The 22,185-nt window shown below is 50.9% G+C and overlaps 1 protein-coding gene across 23 annotated transcripts in view; it reads left to right on the top strand.

Annotated features, from left to right (window-relative positions):
• Positions 1–22,185, top strand: part of NRXN2 (neurexin 2) — a 340,672-nt gene that overhangs the window by 130,585 nt on the left and 187,902 nt on the right. For all 23 annotated transcript variants that reach the window (XM_050958842.1, XM_050958853.1, XM_050958848.1 and 20 more), the window contains 2 exons: positions 18,928–19,089; positions 20,231–20,669. In XM_050958842.1, coding sequence (XP_050814799.1) covers positions 18,928–19,089; positions 20,231–20,669 — 601 coding nt within the window. The remainder of the gene's footprint in view (positions 1–18,927; positions 19,090–20,230; positions 20,670–22,185) is intronic.

The following is a 22,185-nucleotide window of genomic DNA, read 5'->3' as shown; positions in this document are numbered from 1 at the left end:
TATGCAACATACACACTCCCCCTGGGTGTGCAGGTGTGCAGCAGCGACATCTGACTCCCTTGAGTAGGCATTTTGCCCATTACTGAAAAGCCAGCACCCAAAATCTATGTCTAGAGTTTTAGGATTCAGATAGGCAATGTGATGGGAAGAAGGGGGAAAGCAGGCTGGTGTGTATGGGAGGGTAATAGCTTTGGGGTGTGTGGGGTAATAGCTCTGGTGCCTGTGTGTGTGTGTGTGTGTGTGTGTGTGTGTGTGTGCGCGCGCGCGCATAGGTGGAATAGCTTGGGTGTGTGTATGTGGGTGTGTGCGGTAATAGCTCTGGTGCCTGTGTGTGTTTGTGCAGGTGGAATAGCTTTGGTGCATGTGTGCGTGGAGGGAGTGCAGGCTGGTGTGTGGGGGGAAATACTTTGGGGTGTGTGGGTGTATGTGTGGAGTAGATCTGGTGTGTGTGTTGGGGCAATGGCTCTACATTGCACATGTGCATGCATGTGGGACAACAGCTCTAGACACGTACACGTAGGGGGCTGTAACTCTCGGGGCAATAGCTCAGGTGTATGTGTTGGGCAATAGCTGTAACGTGTATATGTGGAGAATAGCTCTGGGGTGTGTGTGTGGGGGTGAACAGCTCTGATGCATGGGGCGGTGGCTGGGAATAGTTCTGGTGTGTATGTGGAGAAGGCAATCACTCTGGTGTGGCTGGGGTGGGAATAGCTCTGTGTCAGGGACTGGGAGTCAGAGCCAGAGTCAGGATCAGGGCTGGAGCAGACTGGAGCTGGACAGGAACTAGGCAGGTGTAGGTCTGGAGTAAGGGTGGAATGAGGCTGGAGCATGGCTGGAGTAAAGTTGGGAACAATTCATGCACAGTCCAGCAACCTGCTGCTGCTGAGATTAAATGAAGACGTCTTGGCTCTTTTCAGCCAATCAGGTGGGCCGGCCAGTCAGGCTTAGCTGAGGGACATACCGACCCCTTTCAAGGGTGCCTTCCAGGGGACCTCAGCCTGTCCTACTTGGGATGGGCCTGATGAAAGTCATGTAGTAACCGTGGTGCATGAACTTTCTCTGTCGGTTCCCATTACTGGTCATTAGGACCGTAGCCCTCCCGTTTCATTAAGTAATAAGCTTGCCCTATACTTGCTTGGAGTCAATAATTTGCTGGACACGGTATTTTTCTTGCCCAGGGACTGCAATGGGTAGTGATGACAGATTGTATTGTCCTGGGAAGGGGTCCACAAGAGCTACGAAACACAGGATGGGTCTTCATTAACTCTGGTAATAGAAACATGAATATCACTGGGTTGACCTGCTTGAGAATCCTGAATAAGCTTAGCTATTGACGGTAGCTGGGTTGATCTGAGATTTCAAGTGATAGCCAGACTTTGTCTTCAGTGCTAAAGTGAGGTGTGGCATGGTAGCCCTGATCAGCATAATATTTACAGGTTTCCTTGGAGGCTTCCAGATGTTCTGGAAGTTCTTGTTGCATGTGATTCAGATACGTGACTGGTCCGCTGCTGCAGGAACTGGGGAGTTTGTGGGCAATGCTGGGTGAAAGCAGAGATAAAAGCCGTTACTTTTTGTGGAATGAGCTCTATTGGGTGGAGGCATGGATTGAATTGTTGTAGATGAACTTGGCTTATGACAGGAGGGAGACCCAATTATCCTGGTGATAATTTAAGAACCGCTAGAGGTATTGCTCTATGATCTGGTTTATCTGTTCTGTCTGTCCATTGGCCTGAGGTAAAGAGCTCTATATGCAGGAGTTTTAAAAGCCTGTGCCAGAAATGGGAAACAGATTGTAGGTCTCTGTCTGACACAGTGCTAGTCAGCAGTCCCTGGAGCCGGAAGACATGCCTTAGAAAGAGGCAGGCTGTTTGCAGGATTGAAGGGAATGTGTGAGAAGGGACAAAGTGGGCCATTTTAGTTAAGAAGTCAACTGCACCTAGCACCACTGAACAACCATGGGAGCAAGGTAATTCTGCAATGAAGGCCAGGGACTTGGTAGACCAGGACTAAGACGGGGTGGGCAAGGCCTGGAGAAGACCAAGTTGTAGGAATTAACATATTTCATGGTATACTAGTCCATACCAGTACATACATGGCCACCATGAAGTTCCATGAAACGAAGTTTCTTGTTTTAGTTCCACCAAAGGGACCAGCAAGCGGTGAGGCATGACATGATTTCAGAACTTGGCGCATAGGCTGACCACCTGGGACATGAATGCCTAGTTCCATAGATAGACCATCAGGTGATATAATACATCTGAGGAACTTGATCGTACTGTGATCAAATTCACATTTCTCCAATTTCAAAATGAGATAATTCTGGCAAACCCTTTCCAAAATTCAAAATACATATTGGTCATGAAGGGCTTGATCCTCAGAAAAAACAAGAATATTGTTGAGGTAGAGAGCGATGAATTGGTCCAGCAGGTCTCTGAAAGTGTCATGGATAAAGTGTTGGAGCACTGCACAGCCTGAAGGCCATTAGTAAGTATTCCAAGTGCCCCTATCAGGTATGGAATGCAGACTTCCACTCATCCCCTTCCCAGATACGGAGCAGGAGGGTTAATCCCTTTTCCAGATTCTTTTGTAGATACTCTTGGAGCATCCACAACTCAGGAACTGAGAGGGAGTAAATATATCCAAAAGGGATGTCCACCCCTGGCCGGAGGCCAATGGGACAGTCATAGTGACTGTGAGGCAGGAGGATATCAGCCTTTTTCTTGTCAAAGAATTCTGCAAGGTCCCAGTATTTCATCAGTATTGTCAAGGCAGGTGTTGACTGGAGAGTCTACTGGACTCAGCCTTTCTGTCCCAGGGTAACCACAAGGTCAGGGTTTCCTTGGGGTTATACTACAAATGAGCCTCCAACTTGAGACCTGGTTCAGAGTGACAAGACTATTGACAGTAGGACAAGAGGAAACTAATCATTCCTGCCCTCCAGAGGATGTGTGGATCATGAGTGTGATAACACCATGGATGTCCAGGAAGTGCGGGAACAAACCAGACCCAATTGAATGGCTTTGCGATGCCACTGAAGAGTTGTGATTTTAAGGGCGCAGTCTCAGAGGTGATGGGACCTGATAAGAGGAGTGATCCGTCAATGGATTCTGTTACATTTTAAGTCCTTGTGCTGTGCTGGGATCCTGTGTGCGCAAGCGAAGTCCAAGTCCATAAAGCTTCTGGAGGAGACAGAGTCAATCATTGCTTTCATGCTGACCTCCATCAGAGTAGGATGCTGTAGACAGAGTGGAAGCAGAAGGTGCTTCGGTGCTGATCGGATGCCACACCAGTGGGGAGGTCCAGGGGCTGTGGCCTGGCATTTTCCAGTTGAGATATGGAACTAGCCTTTGCAGTACAGGTCAAAGCAAAGTGCCCAAATTCCCCACAGTAGAGGCAGAGACCCAATACCTGACATCAGGCCTTTTCTGCCATGACCACCTACACAAGTTCAGACTGTGCAGTAGGCACTGGATGTTGACTGACCGGTGCTGTTGAGACAGATGTGAATTGAAAAGCCACTCTCCTCTCTTGGCAGTGTTCCAATAAGCAATTGTCAGTCTTGAGGCATAGGTTGCTAAATGTGTCCAGAGAAGTGGGGAATACTATCCATGCAAGCTCAGCTTTGATTTCATCATTCGGATCAAGCTGGAAACGATAGCGCTGAGAGGCCTTGTTTTCATTCTGCGTCTGTCACCCACGTATCAAAAATCTGCAGCGTAATTAGCAAGAGGCTGACATCTTTGCCTCAGGATCTGGAGCATGACTTCTGCCCTGCACGTACAATTTGGGTGGTCAAAGATCACTGTTGAGGCTTGGACAAACTTCTTGAACTGACTCAAGAGGGGACTAGATTTCTCAAGCAGTTGACAGGCCCACGCCGATGCTTCCCCAGTCAGCAGATTAATGATAAGTCCCACCCTGGTTCGGTCTGTGGGAAGGAACTGCAGGTCCATCAGGAACAGGAGAGGGCACTGGTTTAAGAACTTGTGGAATTTTCTGTGGTCACTGTCAAACTTGTCAGGTATTGGGATCTGCAGTTCTGGAGGGGCCTGAGTCACTGACTATGTGGCTTGCACCCACAGCGTTACATTATGTTCCTGCAGGGCATCGACTTGGGTTTGTATGAGTCAATCCCTGCAGCCAAATCAGGTCTTCTCTGTTCTTTGGGCTGCTCAAGCTGTCAGGGACTGGGATGTGGGCAGTCTGACCTAATGGTTAGAGCCAAGGGTCAGCACTGAAGTCGGAAACCAGGAGACAAGCCAAGGGTCAGAGCCAGAGTTAGAAGCCGGGCAAGGGAGCAGGGCTGGAGCAGGCAGGAGCAAGGCTGGGAACTAGGCAGGCACAAGGGAGATTGCAGTTGCAGGTGTAAGCATTGAGCAACCATGGACTGCTGCCACTGCTGAGCTTAAATGCAGATCTGCTGACTCCTTGCAGCCCATTGAGTGAGCTGGCCAATCAGGTGATCCTGCAGCTGCCCAGCTGGGCTCATTAGCCTGCTGGAATACTGAATTGACCAGCCACAAGCTCAGTTGAAGGATCTTAAACCCATAGTTCATGACCTTTGAAGAAGGGAGGAATAGTCCTGGTGTGTGTGTGTGTGTGTGTGTGTGTGTGTGTGTGTGTGTGTGTGTGTGTGTGTGTGTGTGTGTGTGTGTGTGTGTGTGAATAGCCCTGCTGTGTGTGAGTGTGAGCAGTAGCTCCCTGTGTGTGTCATGAACTGGGGCAGGAGTGGTAAAGTATAGTGATCAGAGCTGTAGTCAGAGGCCAGGAACGAGCAAGGGTCAGAGCTAGAGTCAGGAACAAGGAAAGGGAGAAGGGCTGGAGCAGGACAAGAACAAGGCAGAAGCGTGTCTGGAGTAAGGCAGGGGACAAGGCAGACACAGAAGAAATTGCAGCTTTGGTCTTAAGTGTTGAGCAGCCACTAGCCTCTGCGGCTGCTGGGCTTAAAAGCAGTCCTGGTGATGCCTCTCAGCCAATTAGGGTATCTGCAGGTCAGCTAGCTGGTCTCAAGCTCATGATTCCTGACAGTACCCCTCCTTTTCGAGGAGCACCTCCTAATGGCTCTAGGGCCAGGCATCTTGGTATAGTTTGGTGGAAGTCCCATAGTCGATCTGGGAAATAGATGTTCTCTGTTGGTTCCCAGGACTGGTCATTTGGACCATAGCCCATTCAGTCCACCAGATACTGGAGTTTTTCCTAACTCACTGGGGTGTGTGTGTCAAGAATCCGTTCTTCCAAGTATCCTTCCTGCCCTCTAATGGTTGTGGGTGGTAGCAGTGTGTTGGAGCGGTTCAGGAATGGGTCTCAGTGCAAGGCTTTAGAAGGGAGACATGAAATATAGGATGGATCTTTAGGAGCTTGGGTAGCTGTCACTTGAATGTTACTGGGTTCTCGTAGCTTGAGATTGTGAATAGGGCCAGGTACCACTGCTCTAGCTTGGCAGATGGGTGAGCTGATTGAAGATTCTGAGTGGATAACCAAACCAAACCAAACCAAACACCATGGCAAGGTTCCAGGTGATCTGGAAACCTTGGCCAGCATGGTGCTTGCAAGCTTCTTTAGCAGATCACTACTGTTCCTTGAGTTATTGGTGCACTTGGTGCAGGTGGGTGGTCAAGTTCATGGCAGCAGGTACTAGGAACTCATGGATGTGTCTGGATGGCAATGTGGATAAAAGCCATAGTTACCAAAGAATGGGCTTTGTTGGGTGGAAGTGTGGGTTGCATTTTGTAGGCAAATTCTGCACATGAAAGCAGGGAAAACCAGTTATCCTTGGTGGTAATTCAAAAATTAGCAGAGATACTGTACAAGAATCTGGTTCACTCATTCTGTTTGCCCGTTAGTTTGTGGGTGATAGGCAGATACGGTGAGAGGCTCAATGCCAAGAAGTCTTAGAAACTCCCACCAAAAATGAGATGCCAGTCTAACATGGTGCCAGTTGGTAATCCATGGTAACAGAAGATGTTCTCTAAGAAGAGATGTACCATTTCCAGGGTAGTAGGGATGGCGTGGGACAGAACCAAGTGCACCGTCGTAGTTAGGAGATCGGCCATGATTAGGATCATTGTGTGCCCATGACAGTGAAGCCTCTCCCCAGTTAAATCACTAGATACAGTCGACCAATGCTGGGGTGGAATAGGCAAGGGCTGGAGGAAGCCAAGCTGTCTGGAGTGTGGACTCTTGGTTCCAGAGTAGAGGTTTGCAGGACTTCATATATGTCTTGATGTAAGTGCATAGACCCGGCTACCAGAAAGTTAGCCAAACTGGGCTCCTGGTCTTGGATTGACTGAAGTGACTGGCAAGCAGCATGTTGTGTCATAATTTAAAGACCCGAAGTCTAGGCTGGCCCTCTGGAACACAAATGAGATCCCTGTGATAGAGAACACCATCTTGTAGTCTGAACTCTGAGTCTGGCTGGGCATCTCCACCTCCCAGGGTCTGGCAGATCTGGGTTGCAAACACATCAATGGGCAGCAGAGAATGAATGCAGGGCATCAGACTGCTGTCTACAGACTCGTTGACAAAAATTGGGCACTTTAAAAATGGTGAAAGGAGGTTCTCCACCAGGTTCAAGATACTCATCCTTGGAAGACAGAGCATTCACCTTTCAATATCCTGTCCCAGACAACAGGTAACCATGAAGTCAAATCAGGTAACAAGGAAGGACCAGCAGATCTGGCGTTGATTGTGGTGTCTGGCCATTTGGAGGGATTCCATGTTCTTGTGGTCCATAAGGACCTGGACTTGGAACTGGGCTCCCTCTAAGGGATGACGCCATTCCTCGAAGGCCATCTTGTCCCAGATATCATAATTTCTTTCCACTGGAGTTAGTTTACAGGAATGAAAGGCAGAGTCATGAAGTTGGCTATGGAGGGCCACTTGTTTTGATAACACTGCACCGATGGCAAAGTTTGATGCGTCAGCTTCCACCATGAATGGCTTAGTGGGATCTGGATGGATAAGAATGGATGCTGTGGTGAAATCTTTTTTAGCAGATCTAAGGCAGGGTGGGCTTCTAAGGACCAGATGAACCTGGATCCTTTTCACAAAAGCATTGTCATCGGAGCGACCAGGCTAGAAAACCCCATTAGCTGTTGGTAAAAGTCGCCCAAGCCCTGGAATCACTGTACCTCTTGTGTGTCCTTTAGAAAAGCCCAGTTGGATATGGCTGCCACTTGCGCGGGTCCATAGTTAGTCCCTTTGGGGAAACAGTGTACTCAAGGAATTTGATTGTGCCCTGATCAAATTCACACTTCTTAAGGTTGGCATATAAGTTCTGGCACAGTCTCTCTAGGGGCTTGTCTACTCTTACCAGGGGATCGACATGTGGCGACTGATGAATCAGTGGTCGACTTAGCAAGTCTAGTGAAGACCTGCTAAATCAGCCACCGATTGCTCACCCGATGACTCCTATACTTCACCTGAATGAGAAGTGCAAGGGGAGTTGACTGGAGAGTGTCTCCCGTTGACATAGCGTAGTGTGGACCCTGCAATAAATAGATCTAAGTACGTCGACTTCAGCTATGTTATTCACGTAGCTAAAGTTGTGTAACTTAGATCAATCTCCCCCTGTTCTGTAGATGCAGTGTATATGTTGGTTGTGGAGACCTGGATCTGCAGATGAAGGTCCTCAGAGGATGTCATCGAGGTAAATAATCACAAATTGGCCCAGCATGTCCCTAAAGATATAATTAATGAAATGCTGGAAGGTCAACAGAGCATTGCACAAGTCAAATGGCATAACCAACTACTCCAAGTGTCCACATTATGTGCAGAAGGCAGTCTTATATTCATTTCCTTCTTGAATCTGAACCGAGTTATGAGTTCCACAAAGGTCCAACCTAGTGAAGACCTTGGCAGAGCAAAGTCTTTCAGAGAGCTTGATGAGGGGTAAGGGGTACTGGTTCCAGATAGTAACATTGTTTAGTGCCCGGTAATCCACACAAGGCTGCAGGGAAACCATCCTTCTTATTCACAAAGAAAATTGAAGCCCCAGCTGGGGACATGGAGGGATGGATGAACCCCTTGTGCAGATTTTCTTGGTGATAGCTCTGGAGAACTTGTAACTCATGCGCCAAGGGAGAATAGATATGCCTGAAAGGTCCCTCTGCTCAGTCTAGAGGTCGGTGGTGCAGCAATATGCCAGCTTCCTTTTTGTTGAACTTGTCAGCTAAGTCTTGATATTTGGTGGATACTGAGGCTATTGGGAAGGCAGTGGGGGTTGACTTGGCCTTGGCTACACTGGAGAGTTGCTGCGCTGGTAGTGGCTTTACAGCGCTGCAGCTTACTCCCCGTCCACACTGGCAAGGCACATACAGCACTGTATCTCCCTGGCTACAGCGCTGGTTGTACTCCACATGGGCGAGAGGAATAAAGAGAACAGCGCTGGTGCTGCAGCGCTGGAGTGCCAGTGTTAACAGCGATTAATCTTACTACGCTGGAACTGACCTCCGGAATTTTCCCATAATGCTTTTAACTAAAGAACTCTCTTTGTTTTGTTATGATGCCTCTCTTTGTTTTGTTGTGAACTCGGGGCTCCGGGAGCTGCTTATCTAAAAAACAAACACAGCTACTGTTTGCTCAAGCAGAGGCAGGCAGGGAATGTCCACAGCTAGTGTTTGCTTGAGGAGAGAAACAGTACGGCTGGGGGGAGGGGAGTCCGTCGGAGCAGCTGCTTATCTGGTCTGAAGGCTATTTGCAGTTTAGAGTGAATGAGAGGGGTTGGGAGAAGTGGTCGGAATTTGCAAGGCAGGGAGCTGACACAGTGTCGGCTCCAAAAATCCACTCTCTCTCTCCTCCACGCTCCCTGTCACGGTCCACCCCACCCCCCTTCTTTTGAAAAGCACATTGCAGCCACTTGAACGCTGGGATTGCTGCCCATAATGCACCACTCCCACACCGCTGCAAATGTGGTCACACTGCAGCACTTTCCCTGCACAGCTGTACGAAGACAGCTTTAACTCCCAGCGCTGTACAGCTGCAAGTGTAGCCAAACCCTAAGTGGGCAGACTGGTGAGCGACTGGGTCCAAAGAAAGAAGTGAACCGTCAACGGACTCTACCAAGTCAGGGGTAATTTTGCACTGGGTGGGGACATTATGCACTCAGGCAAATTCCAAGTCTCTGAAATTACCTGAGAAACTGCTGTACCCTTGCGCTTCCAGGTAAACCTCTGACATTGTGGGGTGCCTTAGCTGGAGCAGGAGAAGGGGATGTGTTAGGCACCAATTGTCCATCCAGAGTACTAGCAGAGAAATGTTTGTGCAAGGTACTAGAGTGAGAGGTAGAACCGCAACCTGAGTCTACAGGTTCTGCAAGATGAGACAGGAAGATGGCCTTAGCAGGATCCACCCCAGTAGTGGAACCTGTCCCTTCTCCATTTTTAGGTGGGCTACTCATATTGGCATAGACCAGGGCATGAGCAGTCATGTCTAGTAGTTGGAGCTATAGCAGTCAGACCTAGTTGCACTAGGGTTCAGAGCCAGAGTCAGGTCCCAGGCAAAGGATCAGGACTGGAGTGGGACAGGAACAAGGCAGGAGCAGGCCTGAAGCAAGGCTAGGGACAAGGCTTAGAACAAGGCATGCACAGGAGCAATCATAGGAGCAGATGTGTGTTGGTGGGGACGACAGTTCTGGTGCTTCTGTGTGTGGGAATAGCTGTGTTATGTGTGTAGGGTGAGTAGCTCTTGTGTGGGAGAATAACTGTGGTGCGTGTGTGTCAGTGGGTAGAAATAGCTATGGTGTGCCTGGGGGGGAATAGCTCTGGGGCATGTGTGTGTGTAGGCGGAATCTTTCTGCTGTGTGGATGTCTGGAGGGATAGCTCATGTGTGCATGTGAATGTGAGAAGTAACTCGTGGGGAAATGTCTGTGAGTGTAGTTCTGGTGTGTGGAGGGGGAGAATTCTAGTGAATGTTTGATGGGAAAGCTCTGGTTTGTGTGTGTATGGGGCTCTGTTGTGTGCACGGGGGAGAGCTTTGATGTGTATTTGGGATACTGTGTTGTGACTTGGGGGAGAGCCCTGGCCCATGTGTATTGATGAGAGTTTCAGTGTATATGCACAGCAAAGGAGAGCTCTGGGGCGTGTGTGTGTGTGTGTGTTTGAAAGAGGGAGACCTCTTGCATATGTATGGAGGGATAGCTAATGTAGGTGTTGCGGGGGAGACCTCTGCTGTCGAAGGGGAAGCTAGCTCTGCTATATGTGTGCGGGAGGAGCCCTTGGGGGGCTCTAGGGGCGTGTGTGTATATGTGTGTGACGATGGCTCTGGTGTGTGTGTGTGTGTGTGAGGGAGGGTTTTGGAGTGTGTGCGGAAGGGGGATAGCTCTGGCGTGTGTGTGTGAGAGAGAGAGGAGAAGTGTGTGGAGAAGAGGGCTATCTCTGGTTTGTGTAGGGAAGGCCAGGTCTGTATGTTTGTGTGTGTGAGCTCTAGAATGTATGTGAGGGAGGGCTCTGGTGTGTGTGGGAGGAGGGTTCTGGGGTTGTAGTACAACCCACACTCTTGTTTACCAATCACACAGGTGCTCCCGTTACAAACCACCCCCCAGCCAGCCTACTCCATTTCCATCATTTTAACCCCGCCTTCTCGCCCTCTTGTGCATGCCTCAGCCTGCATCTCTCTTTCTCTCTCTGTGCCCCCCATTGGTCCGTGACCCTCCCTTGGAACTCCCAAACCTGTCTAACATGCACGGCTCTAGCTATTGCTCATTCTGCCTTTCTGCCCTGCATGGCTTTCCTCTCTCTCTCTCCATCCGAGTCTCTTTCTCTTCGCCAATTTCTCTCTCTCTCTCTCTTTGATGATTAATTAATTAATTAACCAAGAGCCATGATTAATGCCAGCTGATAATTAACTCCTGTGGTACTAATACTGTGCTAATGAAGATTGTCTTACTGTTCCTACTAACTGCCATTTTTCTGTCTGAACTTTTAAGTTTGTCCGAGGAAAACAGATCCCCAAATTATTTTACTAATCCAAAACATCCCCACTCCCTTCCCCACAGGGGCACTCTGTCCTATGCGGGGCCTGTCTGAACTGGGATCCCTCCTTTTAGATTAGCTTTGTAGTGGGAGCAGTTTGTCCGCAGATGAGATTTTTGGTTTTTAACTAACAGATTTCTAGCCTGGCTCTGACAGGGGAGTGGTGTCTAGTGGCTAGAGCAATGGGATTAGGGGAAAGCTGAGAGGCAGAACTCCTGGGTTCTGTGCCCAGCTCTTGCAGGGAAGTGGGGCTGAGTGGGTTAGAGTGTGCAAGATGTGGGGCTGGGAGCCAGGACTTCTGCCTTCTATCCCCAGCTCTCAGTAGGGAGTGGGATCTGGTGGTCAGAACAGGGTAGGGTTGGGAGTCAGGATGCCTGGGTTCTATGCCCAGTTCTTGTAAGGAAGTGGGTCCAGTGGGTTAGAGCTGGGGGGAATGGACTAGGAGTCACAGCTTCTGACCAGGAGTCACAGCTTCTGAGTTCTATCATTGGCTCTGGGTGGGGAGTGGTTAGAGTAGGAAGGGCTGGGAGTCGGGATTCCTGGGTTCTATTTCCAGCTCTGGGAGGAAACTAGTAATAAAAGCAGAGGGAGCTGGGAACTCCTGTTTTATTCCCAGCTGTAGGGGTGGGGGTGGGAGGCTGTCATCTGTCTGTCCCTGACTCTCTGTGTCTGGGAGCTCCCTCTGCTGTTTTCACCCTGGGGCTTGTAGCCAGGTCAGGATCCAGGAATGACTTCAGCTGCTGCATATTCTGTTAGCTGGAGTGTCATAGGGCTTGTCTGAGTGTCACCTCCATGTGGTGATGTGGGTCTTCATTGGCCTGTGCTTAATGGAGTGCTTAATGGAGCCTCTTCCAACCACAGGGTCAGCCTGTCTAGCAACTTAAGGGACAGTTCCACCCCAAGGCTTTAGCCTTTGACAGCAGGACTTGGGGAGGGCACTGTTTACAAGGAGGGACCCCAGCTTGGACTTTACGCCTTCCTGCCCTTCCCTTCCCCTTCCTATTCTAACTTCTTTTGCATGTTGTTGTACTGACCAATACTAATGTGACCCCCCACAGCCTCCCCTCCCCCCATCCCCTGCTTTATGGGGAAGAGGAAATGGACCAATTGAAAGGAGTTTAACAAACCACAATCCCCCATCCCCAAATCCCTCACCATAACCGCTCACACATGCAGTCCCCCTGGGTATCGAGAAACAGCCCCCCAACAAAGAAAAACATAACTAGTCCTACTAGGCACCTTTCTAGTCCCCCCAATAAACACAATGGTTCCTCCAGGCCAGAGCCCTCATATGCACAAGATTTGATGGGTTGAAACAAGAATTGGGAGGGATGGGGGTACAAAATGCAGCCCCATCCTGTCCCCCCAAACCTCATGACACGGGGTTAACAATTTGTGCTAGGGTTGTTGTGGTACCTATATACCAGGGGAAAATACTTCCAGGAGAGACTGACTTACCTCATTCCACTGCATCAGAGATCAAGCCTGGATCAGAACCAGCACCCAAAGCAGGGGGACTTTGGATCTGAACTAGACCCAACACTGTGATCTGGTTAGCAAGCATTGTGGGGCAAAGCCCCAACATGTGCTGCAAGGGGTTGCTGCAGCATTGGGGTTCAGGTCCTCCCACTGCAAACAGGATGGATATGCAGGGCATCAGGGAGGGCTGGTGGGGGTAACAGAGGATTTATCTGTGTACCGATACACCCTTGGTGTGTGTGTGTGTGTGTGTGTGTGTGTACTACCACTGGAATAGGATCAGAACAGCCTGTATAGCATGTCTTATGTGTGTGTATGTGTGTGCATACTGTCCTCTACTGGACAGGTTCAGAAATGCCTGTGTGTGGTTGTATATGCTGCTTCATAGTGAATATAGAGGCAGTTCTGATTTTGTTCTGGGTGGTGTGTGTGTGTGAGAGAGAGGGAGGATCATGTGTGTGTGTGTGTGTGTGTATGAGAGAGAGAGAGAGAGAGAACACTCTCTGTGTAAGTACTACCCCTGTTGGATAGGATCAGAACTGCCTATGTGCATATGTACACTGCTCAATCCTGGGATAGAATGAGGACTGCCTCTAGGTTTGGTGGTGTTCTGCTCCCTCCTAGACAGGAGCAGAATGGCCTCTGTATGTGTGTGTGTGCATATACTGCTCATTAATGTATTGCTCAGGACTGTCTGTATGTGTATTTGTGTCCTTTTCAATACTGCATAAACGGAGGACTGCCTGTATGTGTGGATGCTCCCTACTAGATAGGATCAGAAATGTGTGTATGAGCATACGTGCATATGTACTGCGCTCTACTGGAGATGATCATAACTGTGTGTGCGTGTGTACTGCACCCCATTGAACAGGCTCAGAACTGCCTGAGTGTGTGTATACTGTTCCATACTGTACAGAATCAGAAGTGTGTGTGTGTGTGTGTGTGTGTGTGTGCATGCATGTGTGCATGCACATATACTGCCCCCTACTGGACAAGATCAGAACTGCCTCTGTGTCTGTATGTGCGTGTACTGCTCCATACTGTGTATAATCAGAACTGCCTGTGTTTAGGCATGCTTGTATGTACTGCCCCATACTAGAAATGATCAGAAGTGTGTGTGTGTGCATGCACGCATGTGATGCTTCCAACTAGATAGGATCAGAAGTGCGTGTACGCAAATGGATGTGTACTGCCTCCTACTGGAGATGACCATAATTCTCTGTGTATGTACTGCCCCCTGCGGAACAGAATCAGAACTCTATGTGTGTGTGTGTGTGTGTGAGTGAGAGAGAGAGAGAGACTATAGAATCAGAACTGCCTATATGTGCATTCTTATGTGTGTTGCCCCATCCTGGATATGATCAGAACTGCCTCAGTGTGTATGTGTGCGTTACTCCCTACTAGACGGGTTCGGAAGTGTGCATGTGTTCATGTATGCCTGTTGCCTCCTGTGTCAGATATTCATCATAACTGCTTGAGTAAGTGTGTGTATTACCCCCTACTAGACAGGATTAGAACAACCTGTGAGTGTGTGTGTATGAGAGAGAGAGAGATTGAGAGAGAGGCCTGGTCTACACCACGCGTTTAAACCGAATTTAGCAACGTTAAACCGATTTAACCCTGCACCCGTCCACACAACAAAGCCTTTTATATCGATATAAATGGCTCTTTAAACCGATTTCTGTACTCCTTCCCGACGAGGGGTGTAGCGCTGAAATCGATATTGCCATGTTGGATTAGGGTTAGTGTGGCTGCAAATTGACAGTATTGGCCTCCGGGCGGTATCCCACGGTGCACCATTGTGACCGCTCTGGAAAGCAATCTGAACTGAGATGCACTGGCCAGATAGACAGGAAAAGCCCCGCGATCTTTTGAATTTCATTTCCTGTTTGCCCAGCGTGGAGCTCTGATCAGCATGGGTGGTGATGCAGTCCCAAATCCAAAAAGAGCTCCAGCAAGGACTGTACGGGAGATACTGGATCTGATTGCTGTATGGGGAGACAAATCTGTTCTATCAGAGCTCCATTACAGAAGACAAAATGCGAAAGCATTTGAAAAAATCTCCAGGCTATGATACAGAGTCCACAGCACAGTGCTGTGTGACAAGTGTAACGGAAAGCCAAAGAATCAAATGAACGCTCATGGAGGGAGGGAGGGGGTACTGAGGACTCCAGCTATCCCACAGTCCCCGCAGTCTCCGAAAAGCATTTGCATTCTTGGCTGAGCTCCCAATGCCCGAAGGGTCAAAAACATTTTCCCGGGTGTTTCAAGGTGTATGTCATCAATTTAAACCCTTCCCCCCCCCAAAAGAAAAGGGGAAAAAAACGTTTCTCGCCTTTTTTTCAATGTCACCCTATGTCTACTGCATGCTGCTGGTAGACGGGGCGCTGCAGCGCTGAACACCAGCATCCCCTTCCCGGTGGCAGACGGTACAATATGACTGCTATCCATTGTCATCATCAGCCTGTGAGTGCTCCTGGCTGGCCTTGGTGAGGTCGTCCGGGGGCGCCTGGGTAAAAATGGGAATGACTCCTGGTCATTCCCAACAGATGGTACAGAATGGCTGGTAACCGTCCTCATCATAGCAACTGGAGGGTGAGCTCTATCACTCCCCCCCTTTCATGTCTAAAGAAAAGATTCTGTACTGCCTGGACTATCATAGAAGCGAGAGGCTGCGCTTCTCTCACTCCCCACCCTTTAATGTCCTGCCTGGACTATCTTAGCAGCTGGAGGCTTCCTCCCTCTCATTTTATCTCACTAAAAAGTCAGTGTTTCTTATTCTTGCATTCTTTATTACTTCATCACACAAATGGGGGGGACACTGCCACGGTAGCCCAGGAGGGTTGGGGGAGGAGGGAAGCAATGGGTGGGGTTGTTGCAGGGGCACCCCCTAGAATGGCATGCAGCTCATCATTTCTGTGGGATCTCTGGGGCTCTGACCCGGAGCGGCTGTGCTCTCTGGTTCTCTAGTACTCTTGCCCCATATTCTAGGCAGGACTGACTCTATTTTTAGACAAAACATAAAGAAGGGAATGACCCGGGGAGTCATCCCCATTTTTGTCCATGCGCCCCTGGCCGACCTCAGCGAGGCCAGCCAGGAGCACTGATGACAGCAGACGGTACAAAACGACCGATAACCATCATCTCATTGCCAGTTTACAATGGCAGACGGTGCAATAGGGATGGCAACCGTCTCTGCTACCTTGCAAAGGCAAATGAATGCTGCTGTGTAGCACTGCAGTACCGCGTCTGTCAGCAGCATCCAGTACACATACGGTGACGGTGACAGTGACAAGGCAAAACGGGCTCCATGGTTGCCATGCTATGGCGTCTGCCAGGGCAATCCAGGGGAAAAAGGGTGCGAAATGATTGTCCACTGTTGCTTTCATGGAGGAAGGATTGAGTGATGACATTTACCCAGAATCACCCATGACACTGTTTTTGCATTGGGATCTCAACCCAGAATTCCAATGGGCGCGGGAGACTGCGGGCACTATGGGATAGCTACAGGATAGCTACCCACAGTGCAACGCTCCGGAAATCGACGCTAGCCTCGGTACATGGACACCGAATTAACGTGCTCAGTGTGGCCGCGTGCACTCGACTTTATACAATCTGTTTTACAAAACCGGTTTATGTAAAATCAGAATAATCCCGTAGTGTAGACATACCCAGAGAAAATGAAAACTGTTCCCTACTGGATAGAATGAGAATTTCCTGTCTCTGTGTGTATGAACTGCTCCTGGATAGCTAGGATCACAGCTCTGTGTGTGTGTGTGCATGCAAGCAAGCAGTTCCCTCTACTGGTCAGGATGAGATATACCTATCTTCCCACACACTGCAGAAGGCTCAGAACTGCCTTCTCTTACCCCAATCTACCCCACCCTGAACAACCATTACCTTCAGATTATCTGATACCTTCTATCCCTGTATCCTGCCCGTGGGCTGGCTATTACCTTTCCACAGTCTCCCACTGACCAAGTGTTTCTCCCTTCCTACTTCTCTCCTGGCCGAGCCATCTCTCTCTCTCTCTCTCTCTCTCTCTCTCTCTCTCTCACACACACACACACACACACACGCCCTGTTACAGCTTCCCCACAGGCCATCTGTTACCTCCCTGTAACCCCTGTTAACTTCCCCCAGAACAGCTGTTACCCCAACTTCTGTACTCTCCACATACCAGTTGTTACCAACCCTCTCCATACAACTTTATCACAGAACAGCTGTTCTCTACACCCATACCACAGTGGCCATTGCCACCATAGCCTCCTCCCGGAACAGCTGTTCCCCATGTCTCCTCCCAAAGCAGCAGTTACCCTCCTGCCCCAGATTGGCTGCTACTCCCCTACCCACAGCCCGCTCAGGGAACAGCGGTTATCACCCTAACCACCAAATACTCACTGACTGGCCATTCCCCCTCCAACAGCCTCCTCACAGAATGGCAATTCCACCCCCTGACAGCCTCCTCACAGAACAGCCATTCCTCTCCCCTCACCCCCGGCCTCCTCACACAATGGCCATTCACCTCCAAAACCTTCCTCATTGAATGGCTATTTCCTGACCCCCCCCCCGCCTCCTCACAGAATGGCTATTCTGCCCCCTGACAGCCTCCTCACAGAACAGCCATTCTGCTCCTCTGCCCCCCGCCCAGCCTCCTCACACACCGGCCATTCCTCACCCACCTACTCACTGAACAGCCATTACCCCTCCAACAGCCTCCTCACTAAATGGCTATTTTCCTCCCCAGCCTCCTCACAGAATGGCCATCCACCCCTCACAGCCTCCTTGGAGAACGGCCATTCTCCCTCCTCCCCCAGCCTCCTCAGACAAAAAGGCCATTAACCCTCCAAAATCCTCCTCACAGAATGGCCATTTCCCCCCTCACAGCCTCCTCAGAGAATGGCCATTCCCCCTCCTCCCCCAGCCTTCTCAGACAAAAAGGCCATTAACCCTCCAAAATCCTCTTCAGAGAATGGCCACTGCCCCCCACACACAGAATGGACATTCCCCCTCCACCAGCCTCCTCAGAGAAAAGCCATTCCCCCTCCTACCCCAGCCTCATCACACAACGCCCATTCCCTCCCCAGCCTCCTCACAGAACGGCCAACTCCCCCGCATCATCCTTACAGGCTGGCCATTCCCCCTCCACCAGCCTCCTCACACAACTGCTATTCCCACCCCGACCCCCTTGCAGCCTCTTCACTGAATGGCCATTTCCCTCTCCAATAGGCTCCCCACAGAATGGCCATCTCCTCCCTTCCAGCCTCCTCACTGAGTGGCCATTACCCCTCCAACAGCCTCCTCACTAAATGGCCATTTCCCTCCCCAGCTTCCTCACAGAATGGCCATTCCCCACCTCACAGCCTCCTCAGAGAACGGCCATTTCCCCTCCTCCCCAGCCTCCTTACAGAACGGTCATCCCCTCCCCCCGAGCCTCCTCACACAATGGCCATGCCCCCCCCAGCCTCCTCACTGAACGGCCATTCCCCAACCTTCCCCAGCCTCCTTACAGAACGGCCATTCCACCTCCAACAGCCTCCTCACAGAATGGCCATTTCCCCTCCTCCCCCAGCCTCCTCACACAATGGGCATTCATTCAACTTCCTCCCCTCAGCCTCCTCACTAGCAGCCATTACCCCTCCCCATAGATGTGCCTGTACCCCCATCTTTTCTTGGACCTGCCATTACGCCCAGTGTGTGAGAGGTCCCAACTGCCCAAACTAAGGCAGGGGAGATGTGTCATACTCCCTAGGCCAACCAGGGTGGACAGTGGGAGGTCCCGGTTTGGTTTTAGGGCAACACTGTCAGCTTTGCACCCCAACCTGGACCTCGGTGAGGAGCTGCAGCTGTGGTGAGTGGGGTGCAGCCGGGGGTGGGTGGGGTTGGAGGGCAGATTGAGATGGGATATATGGCGCTTATCCATCACCCAACAGGTCTAGCTGCCTGTAATATCACTAACCCCCCTGGCAGGGCTAGTGACAGGCCATCCAAACTGGTGCACCCCTCTTCCCAGCCCCCCACCAAATCTTGTGCAGACCCTCCCCAACAAATCTGCGACAATCCCCTCCCCAGCCCTCTTCCTCCATTAAATCTTGTGAACCACCCTCCGTTGGTCAAATCTTATGTTCCCCCTTTTCTAGCCCCTCCATCAATTTTTGTCCACTCCCCCATTTCAGCCCATCAAATATTGTGAACAACCCCACTGCAATCCCCCTCCCACATAAAATTTTGTGCCGACTCTTTCAAGCCACCATAAAATTTTATTCAACTCTCCCTTTCCCAAAGCCCTAAATACTGGCATTCCTCCAAAGAGACAACCAGACATAAAAATGGCTTAGCCACCTCTCCCCTCATCACCCCCCAGCCCCTCACCAGCCCCAGGCAGTTAATATTCTGTTGTCTGCTTGTTTCCACCCCTCCTGCACCCTCCCCTTCCCTGCCACTGCCCCACCCCACCCCTGCAATTATGACGGACAGGTGACCATTTCTGTGGATGGTATCCTGACAACGACGGGCTACACACAGGAGGATTATACCATGCTGGGCTCAGATGACTTTTTCTACATTGGGGGCAGCCCCAACACAGCTGACCTGCCGGGGTCCCCAGTCAGCAATAACTTCATGGGGTGCCTCAAGGATGTGAGTATGCAATGACATGCAGCTGCCTCGGGGGCTGGGTGAAGTGTCTATCTCTATGGGGATCCCTTGACCAGCGCTGTGATGCAGCCACCTATGGGGTGGGGTGCAAGGACTGTTTAACATCCCATAGCAGCGCTGCCCAAAAGTTTAGGGCTGGAAGTGTAGGAGTATCTCTTGTCAGCGGCAACTGAGGAGCATTCCCATATGATCCTTGTTTGGGGGCTGGCAGGGATGGAATTTGGTGTGTGATGTAGACAATAGGAACCAGAAGGAGACCCAGGAAACTCATTACACATAGCAGCCATCAGGTAGGAACAGCTCTAGATCAGTAGTCTCCAAAGTGAGGTGCGCACATCCCAGGGCAGGGGTCCCTAATGCGGTGCCCGTGGGTGCCATGGCGCCCGCGGGGGCATCTAAGTGTGCCTGCATCCTGACCAGCAGTCGAGCATCCGCCGAAATGCCACCGAATTTCTGTGGCATTTTGGCGGCAACACCTGTCGATGATGCCGCTTACCGCCAACAGGCGATGTCATCGAGAGGTGTCGCCGCCGAATTTCTATGGTATTTTGGTGGCAATGCCTTTCGATGACACCACTTGCCGCCGACAAGCAACATCATCTAGAGGTGTCGCCGCCGAAATGCCACGGAAATTTGGCGGCATTTCAGCGGATGCTCGACCACCGCCACGGTCCTTCATCTGGCGGGCACCAGACCAAAAGGTTGGGGACCACCACCCCAAGGAGTGCACAAGAGGATCCTTGGGGGTTCGCGGCAGGAGGAGCATGTTTTCTTTTTTCTTTTTGCTTTGGCAGTTCAGGTGGGAGTCCGAGTGGTTTTTTTGGCTTTTTTTTTTTTCTTCGTCGCGGCAGGGGGTGGGTGCTCAAAAATTTTTTACTGATAGGGGTGCGCGATCAAAAAAGTTTGGAGACCACTGCTCTAGATCACTGTTTACCTGAAGCCAGATTGGAACTGGCTTTTCCCCTAGAGGGAAAAGACCTTGTATTCCACCCCCACCTCCCTGCAAGCTAGCCAATCTCCCTACCCCTTGAGCCAGCCAGCAGGTCCCTGCTGGGGGCCAGATCGAAGTTGGCACCCCCTAAAGGACAAAGGCCTCGTATCCCACTGCAGCTCTCCCCACCAGGTTGTGTACAAGAACAATGACTTCAAGCTGGAGCTGTCACGCCTGGCAAAGGAGGGCGACCCCAAGATGAAGATCAATGGGGACTTGGTGTTTCGCTGTGAGAATGTGGCAGCGCTGGACCCAGTCACCTTTGAGTCGCCCGAGGCCTACATCTCCCTGCCCAAGTGGAACACCAAGAAGACTGGCTCCATCTCCTTTGACTTCCGCACCACTGAGCCCAACGGGCTGCTGCTCTTCAGCCATGGGCGCCTGCAGCCCCCACGGGAGGGCCGTGCTGAGCGTCCACACAAGGCTGACTACTTTGCCATGGAGCTGCTGGACGGCCACCTTTATCTGCTACTGGACATGGGCTCTGGCGGCATCAAGATGCGGGCCAGCAACAAGAAGGTCAATGACGGCGAGTGGTGCCACGTGGACTTCCAGCGTGATGGGCGTAAAGGTGAGAGGGCTCCCCTGCCCTGCTTGCAACACCCCAGCCTCTGGGGAACCCCATGCTCACCTCTGTCCTCTCATCCCCAGCCTATTGATGGAGACCCATGTCCCACCTCTGCTTATTGATGGAGACCCATGTCCCCCTGTGCCCTGGCTGCCTGGAACTCTGCCCGCCCACAGGGAGTGCCATGCCACCTCTGCCCTCCAGATCGTGCCCGCAAGTCAACTGCCTACAGGGACCCCTTCTGCCTAGAACAGAGACCCCATGTGCTTATATCTACCCCCCCCCCCGTGAGGAGCCCCTAGCTGGGATATCTGGAGTTGTGCAGCAATGTGGCATGGTCATGGTGCCACATGGTGGCTCTGCTGTGCATTGGGGGCTGTAGGGGCTGTAGTGAGGCTTTGGATGAGGGCCAGCAGGTGAAGTGTCAAGGGCGGGAGGGGGGGACTGCTGAGTCACAGAGTTCAGTGGTGGCACTCAAGCTGAATTGTGCTTTGCACTTCGGGGTCAGGGAGCAAATTTGATCCTATTATAGTCCTTGCCCAAGGACCTGCCCAACAGAGAGCCCAGAGCTGTCTTCCCCCCCACACACCTTTTTTTTCCCCTCACTGCTGATTGGCATACTGAATTGGCTGCTCATTAGTGGCTCATTAGAGAGGTGAGAAAATAGGCCCAGGAATGGCAGGAAACAGAGACAGAAGAAGCATCTCCTACAGCTCCCCATAAGTGGGGTGGAGGGAGAGAGAGAAAGAGATAGATGCAGTGCTGCCCCCTGCTGGTTCAAATATCTCAAAGCCTGTCTAAATCGATATACGTTCTCATTTTGGCCATATGTATATGCACAGTACTTTACTGATAGGGACATGTCAGCACTGTCCCTGTGTGCATATTAGCTCCCTCTGTGCATGTGTGCATTTATGTTCAACCTGTGGAACTCTTTGCCAGAGGATGTTGTGAAGGCCAAGACTATAATGGGCTTCAAAAAAGAACTAGCTAACTTCATGGAAGATGGGTCCATCAATGGCTATTAGCCAGGATGGGCAGGGATGGTGTCCCAGCCCCTGTTTGCCAGAAGCTGGGAATGGGCCAGAAGGGATGGATCACTTGATGGATTACCTGTTCTAGTCATTCCCTCAGAGGCACCTGGCATTGGCCACTATCGGAAGACAGGATACTGGGCTAGGTGGACCTTTGGTCTGACCCTGTGTGGTCGTTCTTACGTTTATGCATGTGCATGTATGTTTGAGAATCGTGCATGTCTGAGTGAGCGTGTGTGAATTAGTGTGTGTGTGCAGGGCCACCCAAGGGGGGGGGGAAATGGGGCAATTTGCCCCAGGCCCCGGGCTCCGCAGGGGCCCCCACGAGAGTATAGTATTCTATAGTATTGCTACTTTTTTTTATGGAAGGGGCCCCCGAAATTGCTTTGCCCCAGACCCCCTGAATCCTCTGGGCAGCCCTGTGTGTGTGCATGAATGCATGGGGATGTGTAAATCATTGTGTGAGTGCATGTGTGTGAATTGTG

The sequence above is a fragment of the Gopherus flavomarginatus genome, chromosome 6, assembly GCF_025201925.1.
Source record: "Gopherus flavomarginatus isolate rGopFla2 chromosome 6, rGopFla2.mat.asm, whole genome shotgun sequence".
Classification (NCBI taxonomy): Eukaryota; Metazoa; Chordata; order Testudines; family Testudinidae; genus Gopherus; species Gopherus flavomarginatus.
This window is presented reverse-complemented; position numbering and strand designations above follow the sequence as displayed.